This window comes from Lampetra fluviatilis, chromosome 7 (genome assembly GCF_964198595.1).
Source record: "Lampetra fluviatilis chromosome 7, kcLamFluv1.1, whole genome shotgun sequence".
NCBI lineage: Eukaryota > Metazoa > Chordata > Hyperoartia > Petromyzontiformes > Petromyzontidae > Lampetra > Lampetra fluviatilis.
The window spans coordinates 8,893,580-8,904,564 of NC_136281.1; the positions used below are offsets into that span (position 1 = coordinate 8,893,580).

Sequence of the window (10,985 nt, forward strand, 5' to 3'; positions counted from 1 at the left end):
TCCCTAAGTGGCGACGATTCTACAACGCACCTGGTAGTCATTTGAGGCTGAGTCGACCTAGGGGGGGGGAGGCCCGGGACCGGTTCAGATAATCGTCACTGGTGGGTGTTGGTGGTTGACCGTGAGCGGGAATCGAACCCGGGTTTGTGCCGCGTCCGGAGCTCGGCGCGCTCACCGCTGCACCACCGCTCCCCACGCGCTCACCGCTGCACCACCGCTCCCCACGCGCTCACCGCTGCACCACCGCTCCCCACACGCGCTCACCGCTGCACCACCGCTCCCCACGCGCTCACTGCTGCACAACCGCTCCCCACGCGCTCACCGCTGCACCACCGCTCCTCACACGCGCTCACCGCTGCACCACCGCTCCCGACACGCGCTCACCGCTGCACCACCGCTCCCCACGCGCTCACTGCTGCACAACCGCTCCCCACGCGCTCACCGCTGCACGACCGCTCCCCACACGCGCTCACCGCTGCACCACCGCTCCCCACACGCGCTCACCGCTGCACCACCGCTCCCCACGCGCTCACCGCTGCACCACCGCTCCCCACATGCGCTCACCGCTGCACCACCGCTCCCCACACGCGCTCACCGCTGCACCACCGCTCCCCACACGCACTCACCGCTGCACCACCGCTCCCCACGCGCTGACCGCTGCACCACCGCTTTCCACGGTGCTCACCGCTGCACCACCGCTCCCCACGTGCTCACCGCTGCACCACCGCTCCCCACGCGCTCGCCGCTGCACCACCGCTCCCCACACGCGCTCACCGCTGCACCACCGCTCCCCACACGCGATGCATGGCAGCTCCAGGCGACGAGTGGCCGGTGGTGCTTGATCTCTTATTCCTATTATTATTATTTGACAGCGGTGCAGCGGTGCAAGTAGGACGCGATGTGCCGCCGGTGAGCTTTCACCCCACCACGATGCCAAGAGACACATGGTGGAGTTTGCGACGCTGTGCGGAAGTCTGGCGAACGAGAAGAAAGTCCCACAATTCGCGGGCTCTGGTCCTAGTACTCACCAACGCTATGCTGATGTTTTTCTTCCCCATCTTTTCTCGCCCCCCCACCCTTCCCTTGCTCCCTCGCCCCCCCCCACCCGCCTGATCGGCCCCTCTCTTCTCCTCTTGTTTTTTTTATTTGGCCCATTTTTCAGACCGCCCGTACCAGCGTGCAGAGCTGCGATGCAGCCGCCGCCGCGAAGTCAAAGCGCTTTGGCTGCTGTCGCGAGCAATGGTGGCGTAATTGGTCTCGCGGCTCGCTCAATTAAATCGGGGTAAAATAAAGGACAAAACAAGGCGGACAATGTGCGCGCGTGTGGACGGGGGAGCGGTGGCGCTACAAACCCGGCGACCCGACTTCGAGGCTCGCTCACGGCCAACATCAGTGAATGTCTGAACCGGTCCTGGGCCTCCACTAGGTCGACTCGGCCTCAAATGAGTACCTGGTTGCGGTGTGCATCAAACATCGGCAGTGTGGAGACGGAGGAGGCCGGGCGTGGTCCTCGCCGCTAACACCCCCTCGCGTGCCGTGTCGGCCTCCATAGGTGCTCGCCAACAGCACTTGCCCCAAGAGTCTGTCAAAGGCTATATGGGGTACCTTTGTCTTTGCGTGGACAAAATACGATCAGGTAGGTTTTTTTTGCACATCAGTTAATGCATGTACCTGACGAGCTGCGAATGACGAGATTAAATTAGGCGACCGAGTTCACGAAGGTTATATTTCACATCTTCTTACATTTCCACATGTATCACCCACGCGTTGTTTGTAACGCTGCTCAATGGGTACGGCGGTGATCGATCGCTCTGTATCCTGTACGAATCGCAACCCTCACGGATTGCGATTCGTACAGGATACAACGTTCAATACACCTAAGCATTCCAGATGAAGTTCCGTAGACGTAACGTGATAACATTAATAAATAAATGAAACTGGCAGCAAATGATTGAATTAGTCTCATTGCGTAAGTAGCACGTTTCCAATTTGGGGCGACAGTTGCTGTTGGGAGGACAGCTCTTCCCGTCCACGCCATTCCCCGTATCATCACGGGCATCCCGATCTGTGCAGAGTGCGGGCATTTTCACGGAGGGACGTGGGGAGATCTAACAATTGATTGGTGTGTGCCTTCCTTTCGCGTGCATATATGTATACTGTGACTGTATTTGTTTTACACATTCAGCTTAAATTGTACGCGTTTAATTTATGGAATTTATTTGTAATGAAAAAAACACGTGTTTTTATTTTCATTTAAAATCTTAGCTAGATCAAGTGGGAGAGGGGGGGGGAAGAGTAAACTAGTTACATTTCACTGTCTGTGAAATGTTAATAGAACTTACATAAAATATGCGGTACATGTGTATACAACAGCAGCTGGAGCGGCGGTCAGGCTCAACCCACTGCTGGATGAAGAACCTCCCCCCCCACCCACCCTCCTCCTCCTCCTAAACCCACCACCAACCTCTGTGCACAATCGCGCGCTATAATATCCCACCTCCAGCCCCGCGAGCTGACGACATCGTCGCTCCAGCACGGCACCGATCTCACATCTCGAACTATGATAGGACAGCAGCAGCAACAACAACAACAACAAGACGATCATCAGATGAGATAATAACCACGGGATACACAGCCAAAATCCCCCCGCCCTCCCCTCCGAAGCCTAGATGCAAGTGTAGATCCTTGTGAATGGCATCTCACCCCCCCTCCTTGCCCTGTCCCTTGGCCCACGGTTCCGGGCCATGCGGGCCGCACGTGGCGACCCCTTCCCCTATGCGCACTCACACAGTCCCTTTGTGTCCCAGTCCATTGTGTGAGTCAGGCCCCGTTCACTACCGCCATCTAGTAACATTATTGTAACTTGGAACGCCCAGTGGCATACAGAGGCTCCGACGCTACGCGTTCCATTCATGTGTGTGTGTGTGTTGAATAGTATGACAATTAAAACAGTTGCAATTATTTGTTTTGTTAAATACTTTCGACACCTTTGTTAAGGTCCTACCCACCCACGCCGTGTCGGTTCAGAGGGGTGTGGTGGGTGGGGTGTAACTCTTCTTCACCACGTAGGTCTTGTCAGTGCAAGGCGGTGTTGGGTGAGGTGTGGGCATGACCTGTTCGGACATGTGTACCAGCTCAAGGCACTGGGTGGGTTAAACAAATGCGTTACGACGACTAGAATCATTCTAACAAACTGTCCTCGTTGGGAAGGTAATGCGGAATTGTGTTCGTTTTTGTGTGTGCCTGGTGCTGGCCACCCACCCCCTCGTGTGCCGTGCCGCCCTTCGCATGTGATACTCGCGAACGGCACTTGCCCCAACAGTCTGTTGAGGCTCTAACGGGGGGGGGGGGAACAATTGACAAACAAAGGGAGCCCCAAGTTTCTGGGGAGAAATGGTCTCTGTGAGCTTTGGCCACTGTGTATGTGTCTCTCCCGCTCGTTCTCTCCTGCTCGTTCTCTACTGCTCGCCACCCTTTGCGCCCGGGTTCGACGTGAAGCACCGACAACGCTCTGTCCAGTTACCGTGCACACAGCGAGCGACACTCTTTGGATGCGCATACATGTGCTGACAACAGGGGTTGAGGCTGCCTCCAATTGCCTCGCTGAGAACGGACTTTACACATTTAAAAAGATCCCCCGTGTAGCCTGGATAGATTGTAGGGGCAAGTGCTGTTAGCGAGCACCTATGAACGCCGGCGCGGCACACGAGTTGGGTGAGTGGCCAGCACCACGCCCAGCCGTCTTTGTCTCCCCAGTGGCGATGTTTACACACCGCACCAGGTACTCATTTGAGGCTGAGTCGACCTAGGGGAGGCACAGGACCGGTTGAGATCATTATCGCCACTGGGTGTTGGCCGTGATCGGGAATAGAACCCGGGTGGCCAGGTTCGTAGCGCAGCGTGTTAATCACTGCACTGCCGCTCCCTACACATATATATACACACACACACATTCATAATGTTCATACCGCCATGGTCAATACACTGATGAATGACGGCCACTCTCCAAGCTGCCATCGCGGCCGCCACCTCCAGCGAATTGCCTTTCGATGTTCGTGAAGGTAAAACAAAGATCAGGCGTGTTGGGCGTGTATCCACCCTTACACGTCGCATTCGATATGGAATTGCAGCACCGTCGTGCACACATTAATCGAACTAACATGTATAATTTAAAACAAACGTATTTTACGTAATACATGCACAGTGTATATGCGATATTGACAAAGTAGTGTTTTAACGTTGATACGCATACCGATTGAATGTAAGTATTTGTATTTATATGACCAATCATTCATGGATGCATCGGCGTGGTAAAGTATGGCCACATCATCTCGCCCTTCAGCGGACGACCCCGTACGGCAGCGATGATGGGAGACCCATCATCCAGCAGTGGATAAACACAACTGGAGATGTATAATGTACTTACCACAGCGCATGCACAGTGTATTTGTAAAACGCATTTAGTATCGATATGCATCTTGAATGACCAATAATTCGTACATATTTCACATACGACACACAAAGACAAAGATCCCCGCTATAGCATTAATAGACTATTGGGGCAAGTGCTGTCCATATATATACACACACACAGTGTAAATGAGCCATTGTAAAACGTATGTTGGTATTGATGCACGTCTTAAGTGACCGAGCCAGACAGACACGTGCGGTGTGAAAGGGCTGCAGTAGGACTTATTACTGCAGCGTACAGAGAACGTCCACTGAACGTCGCGTTGATGGGAATTCACTCGCGTTATGGGCCCCCCTCTCCCTCTCTCTCTCTCTTCCCCTCTTCTCCGTTGTCGCGCTCACAGTGATCACCACTGACACCGACGACGAAATCCCGAGATCTAAATCAGGCGGCCTCGGCGTGCGTGGGTGCAGAGCGCGCAAACATCACACGGCGACTTCCACAGAAGAGACATTTTATAGCAAATTTATTCGCATGATTGTCCAATCCCACCCACCCACCCAGCCACCCCAGCGGTTTCGATGGCATTGTTTTTGTTCATTTTATTGTATGTACAACACAGAGACACAAACTTCGTGCACGGACAATGAACGTAATTCCTTATCTCGTTACTGGTTCTTTTTTTGTTCGTTTGTAGTTTTGTTTTTTAACAAAAATGAAATATAATGTAGATAAACATCTTTTTTTTGTATATTTACAATTACAACATTGAGACCTCATTGGCTAATGGGCGATTAGCGACAATATATATATAGCATAGAGAGGAAACAGGCGTGCATTGGTGATTGTCAACATATGGATGATGTAATTATCGTAAATACAGCTTTAGTCACACGATGTGTGGTATTGGGGCGAAGACGCGGTATATATAGAAGCACACCAACATGACATGATGAATACAAGTCCTCGATCGGTTTGTTTTACAAATAAAAGTTATATTTTCCAGTGCTATCGACTGTTTCAAGTTGGTATGTATTGTTGTTTGTGTGTGTGTGTTTGTTTTGCTCCGTATGTTATTTTTGTAAGATATTTCTTTAAAAATGTGTATACGTGTGCTGTCGCGTGGATACATCCATGAATTTGCACCGCGTGCAAAAAAAAGATGTAAGGTCGCCAAGTCCATGGAAACGAGAAAAAAATAGGCGGCTAAAGATACCGAGATGAAGATGGGACACGAGAGAAAGACAAGGTGGGACAGTGCAGCTGTCGAGAAAACGCTCATGACAAAAACAAAGAGAGTAAAAACACCCGACAATGAAGACGACCGAGCGATTCAGCATCATGATAAATAACCCCCCCCCCCCCCACAAAAAATATAAAACAACGCAAGTCCGTCATCTCTCACAGCACGCTCTGCACGACCACCGCCGTCTCACTTGCACCGTGGAGCAGTTAGCGCAAAGAGGACAAAGATGAGACACGCGGAATAAGGAGAAGGAAGAAGAATCAGAAGCAGAAGAAGAAGATGATGACGAGGATGGCCCATGGACGTGGCGCGCCACAAGACGAGCAGGTTTCCTCCGCCACGCGAACGCGTCTGGGAGACGGGATTTGGGTGCAGGCGGGGAGCGTAGGGGGGGCTCCTTGGCGTCTCCGTCAGCCCTCGCAGTCGCTCTCGCTGCACGCGGGCGACGTGGTGCAGGCCGTGGCGGCCGGCCGGTCGCTCAGGCTGGAGAGGCTCGTGGTGCCGGGGCTGGCGACGGCGTCGGGAGATTCGCTGAGCTGGCGGCCCTCGCCGCCCGCGCCATAGACGCGCGAGTCCGGGTGCGCGGAGCGCTCCGGCGAGCACAAGGCTATGGGCACCTGCAGCCTGACAGCGACACGCACAACGCAGCGGCGGCAGCAGCGGCAGCAGCGGCGTGCAGTACACACACACACGCACAGCTCGGTCATGCGACGCCCTGCATCACCTCCTGCGGGGAGAAAAGAAAGGAGAACGCAAAGGCTGACGCTGAGCGGCTGGTGGTCTGCAACAGCAGCAGCAACAACATCTGCAACCGTACATGCAAGTGCTGCAATCAGCGAACTACCACGTGTCCCTCTACAGTCTACACCCTGCACGCTACACCCTGCTTCGTTGTCATCTACCCCCCCCGCCCTGCAACCAGCAACCGACAAAGTACACCTTGCAAATACACCGTGCATCGATGTCCTCTGACTGCTGCAATCAACAACTTGCAAAGCGTCCCTCTGCAGTGCACACCCTGCAAGGCTGCAACCTTTGCCTTCTGCAATCAGCAGCCTGTAACCTGAGACTGGACCGAGTCGTATCGGGCACCTTGGGGCCGGCAATGCGCGCACGTTGCTGACCGCAACTCGTGCCGCCCTGGAGATTCTCCTCCCGTTGCCGCATTGTGATTCGAGACGAGCGCACGAGTTCACCAAAGAAAACCGCATGGACAATAACTTCCGTCAACAAGGACGACAACACCAACAAAAATAGCATCAACAAGCACGTGATCGAGGCCACGAAGTGTGCCAACATTCACCTGGGGAGCTTTTGGCTTGGCTCGCGTTCACAGTCACTGCACCTGGTCTGTAATTGAGCCAACAAGCAGGGTACGCGTGTGACCTGGTGGCGGTCAATATAAACTATCGTTCGTGACAGATGCCCTTTGCTTGTTAAGCTCGTTGGGGTCACGAGTCTGGGCTGTTGTTGTTTACATGGAAACCCGGGTGGAGTAATTGTGTGTTTTCTTCGGCCGTGTGTAGTCAACAAAGGCGAAAATGTATGGATTTTAAATGAGGATGTTATACGAATATCACTTTGTTTTTAAGGCGAGGACACAATTGAAATCGGAACTCTGGGGTTTCAGTGACAATTTTGCTTTGTTTCCATATTACTCAAACGTGAAAGCAATGCGCGTTATTGAAATGGATCCTACGCATCATATAAAACGTACCATATTAATTCAAGTGCAATGTCTGTTGTCATTTGTTTTTACTCGAGAGAGAGAGAGAGAGATATACATATACACACATATTTATATATATATTTGTTCCAAGTGCCATTACTTGTGAAATCAAATGATCGCCGCGCCCCACTTGTCACGCGAGTCGGTGGATGTCACCCGCGCGCGCCCCACGGGGCTCACGCCCTGTCTCCTCGTGTCGTCCTCCGCGTGTCGTCCCCACGACCCTCACTCACCCCGAGGGGCTCAGAACGCCGCGCAACCATCGCTCGCTTCGCGCATGGCAATGCTAAGGAGAGTTACCGCGTGCGGCTATATATTTTTATAATTTGGCCAAAACATTGCCGTAACATCGGGGTGGGCTTATTTTGAAAGAGTTAAATAAACGGCATTAATAGCACCGTGATTATTAATATCCTAACGTAGTGACGTTATCATTATTTGTAATTCCATCGTTAATTACAATTTGTGCATTTGACTCAAGTCTAGGAACAATGCGATTGCGTTAATGGGTGCAGTGCGTGTGCTCGTAGATCTATGTGTTTGTGTATACACATATACGCACACGCGCACAATATGTATGACAGCCATTCATTTGTCATGGACAATCGACACGGACCATAGCGACCGCAAAAGTAGCGAACGTCGAGATGATGAAGCCTCCGACAGTTGACGCTGCGCTTTTCTCAACAATGCATCTTGACAGCTCTCTCTGCAAACGTTACTTTCTTGTTTGGTTTTGTTTCCTCTAAGGGGTCACATTTATAATCGCGAGATCGCCCGTTCGGATGGGAAATGTTGCAATAATGCCGGCAACATCTGCTCACCGCCGCAGCCGAGAATGCCGAGGCGCTGTCCGATCTGTTTATCACGACAGGCGATGCAGACGCCCGATGCTATCCCCGCGTATGGCATGGAAATTAGGAACCTTGCCAATTGAAAACGAACAGCGACCCATCGCAAAGTCGACGAATTGCAACCGAAATCACTCGAGGTATTTATATTATATATATGTGTAGTTTCTGAGTGACGGCCTGCATTCATATATATATACACACACATCCAACTTTATTTCCCTACATACCACGTTGAAAATTATATTTTGACAATGCGACAGTAATAATAACAACAACACTAGGGTATATAATGTTCGTTGTAAATATTTAATATTGTAAGTAATTATAGCGGATTATACCCAACAGTGCCCTTGTTGTTACGCGTTGCAGATAATCGTACACATTTCACTAGAAACCAAAGCCGCTACTTACTCTGTAAAACATTTTAATTCTTCAGCAAATAAATAAATGTTGGGCCCCACGTCAACGTGTGCTGTTAGTTGTGCACGACGGTCACTCGCATACAATTCGACGCTCGCTGCCATGGCCGTTGACGCATTGAAAAGCGACGACAACAACGACAACAACAACAACAACAACGACAACAACAACAACGACGACGACGACGACAACAACAACGACAACAACAACAACGACGACAACAATAACAACGACGACAACAACAACGACAACAACAATAACAACAACGGCCTTGATATCGCGACGGGAGACGCGCCTGTTCCTTTTTTTTCTCTCTGCCGAATTCACTCGCAAGCATTCATTACGACGCAGCGTCAACAGAGCGCGACGACTCTTGTAACAACCCACTCGCGTTGCCTAAATATCCCAACGCATCTACATTACACTTTTATGCATCACACTCGCATCATCATCATCATCATCATCTCTCGTCGTCGTTTATTATCACGTAGTATTCGTATTGCTGCTGCTGCAGCTACCACTACCACGACACCGGTCGGCTCTGAATGTGAACGAACACCGAAAGAGAGTGAGAGAGAGAGAGAGACCGCGAGTATCGTTACAATTAATCGGGACGCGCCGTACCAAAAGTAGCCGCTTGACTCGTGCAGCTTGAAGCAACTCACATTACGGGCGATGACAATGACGCGGCTTTCTCGAGTCTCCCCTTCGCTTCGCACGACGCAAAACAGCAGCAGTACCACAACCGCCACCACCACCACTCATCACCCACCTATTTTTGGCTGCCGCAGCTCTGTCTCTTTGCCTCCGATTCTTGAACCAGTTGCCCACTTGCGTGGGCGTGAGGCCAGTCGCCTGTGCCAGCTCCCGCTTCTTGGACGGGTTCGGGTACGGGTCCTGCAGGTACCACTCCCGCAGCAGATTGCGCGTCCGTTCCTTGAAGCAGTGCGTCTTCTGCTCGCCGTCCCAGATCGTCTTGGGCAGCGGAAACTTCTTACGTACTCGGTACTTGTCCACGGGCCCCAGCGGACGGCCGCGCGACTTCTCAGCCTCCTGGTAGTGCGCCTCCAGCCACATGGCCTGCAGCTTGGCGTGCGACTCCTTGGTGAACTTGTGGTTCTCCAGGATGTGGTAGAGGTCTCTGAAGTTGCCCGCGTGGAATGCCACGACGGCGCGCGCGCGGAGCACCGACTCGTGCTTGTTGAGGGCCTCCCAGGCGCTCGGCGCCACGGGAAGAGACCAGAGGAAGCGGCCGAGCCGTTCGATGTCGCCGCTCTCCTCCAAGGTCTCGCACACGCTCGCCACTTGCTGCGGGGAGAAGCTGAGGATCGGCAAGTGAAACATTGATGCCTCGGGTACCGGCGGCTCGACCCGACCGTCTCCTCCGAGCGATTTGCGGCCACGCGTCGTGACTACGATTTAAACAACCGCTTATCCCGAGCCTCGGAGGATATGCACAGCGGCGCTTTCTTAAACCCCCCGGGAGAAAAAATAAAAAAGCTTGCGCTTAGCGTTTTATGTTGCAAAGCGGGCCTCCCCAGCCTTATTTATTCGGGGAACGAGGCCCGGTCTCCAGCAGCTAGGAGGGATGCGAAGCCCCAGCTCTTCGGTGGCAAAGAGGGTCGACTTCTGATTGGTCCTCCATGGCTTGTCTGGCCCCGGTTTCCATGGCTTCTCTCCCCATCACTGTCAAACTCCCTCCCACCCACTCACTCGGTATACCTACCCCGACCTCCTTCCCACCCCTCTTCTCTCTCTCTACCCCCCTCCTCCTCCTCCCCGTTACCCCCTCACCCTCCCCCCAAACTCCCCTGCCCGCCACAACCCCTCAACTGCCCCCCCCTCCTCCTCCTCCCTTCCACGGCTCCCTTTAGGCGCACACGGCAGCTCTGACCAGCCTTGCCAATCAGCCGCCTCCGCTGAGCCGCGCGCGCATCGCGGGGTGCCAAGCACGCAAACACCGGAGGAGCGGTCCCGGGTGCTTGCCCGTCGACGGAATTAGCCCGACAGGACGCGCGCGCGCACTCAGTGCGCCGTGGTTGGCGCGCCCGATCCTGGAGGGAGCGCAAAGCGCCGCTCTGCCCGTATCATCCGCGCGCGGTTGCTGCAACAGCGTGTGTGAAGTGTGTGTGTGTGTGCGTGCGTCTTTGTGAGTGTGTGCGCGCGCGTGTGTGTGCCGCATGCACCGAGCAATGCAGTGCGCGCCTTAAATAATGCATTTGCGTCCACGCCGACCGCCAATTAAATCGATTTGAGCGCACCGGGAGGGAGAATTGTCTCTTCGCATTTCCTCCGTGTCCTCGCACCCAGCGAGAGAGCGCCGCG

General features: G+C 53.2%; 1 protein-coding gene across 1 annotated transcript; it reads right to left on the reverse strand.

Annotated features, from left to right (window-relative positions):
• Positions 1 to 5,828: 5,828 nt before the first annotated feature.
• On the reverse strand, positions 5,829 to 10,158 carry LOC144933268 (homeobox protein SIX6-like). Its single transcript, XM_078857956.1, has 2 exons — positions 9,433 to 10,158; positions 5,829 to 6,281 (listed from the first exon to the last, which is right to left on the reverse strand). The coding sequence occupies exons 1-2, from the start codon at positions 10,002 to 10,004 to the stop codon at positions 6,068 to 6,070; spliced, it is 786 nt and encodes a 261-aa protein (XP_078714082.1). The 5' UTR covers positions 10,005 to 10,158; the 3' UTR covers positions 5,829 to 6,067.
• Between the last annotated feature and the right edge of the window lie 827 nt (positions 10,159 to 10,985).

Excerpts from the sequence above, each read along its gene's own strand:
- LOC144933268 (XM_078857956.1), bottom strand. The coding sequence starts at position 10,004 with ATGTTTCACTTGCCGATCCTCAGCTTCTCCCCGCAGCAAGTGGCGAGC. Across the intron at positions 6,282-9,432 it reads GCTGCGGCAGCCAAAAATAG|GCTGCAGGTGCCCATAGCCT; the intron begins GTGGGTGATGAG and ends TGTCGCTGTCAG.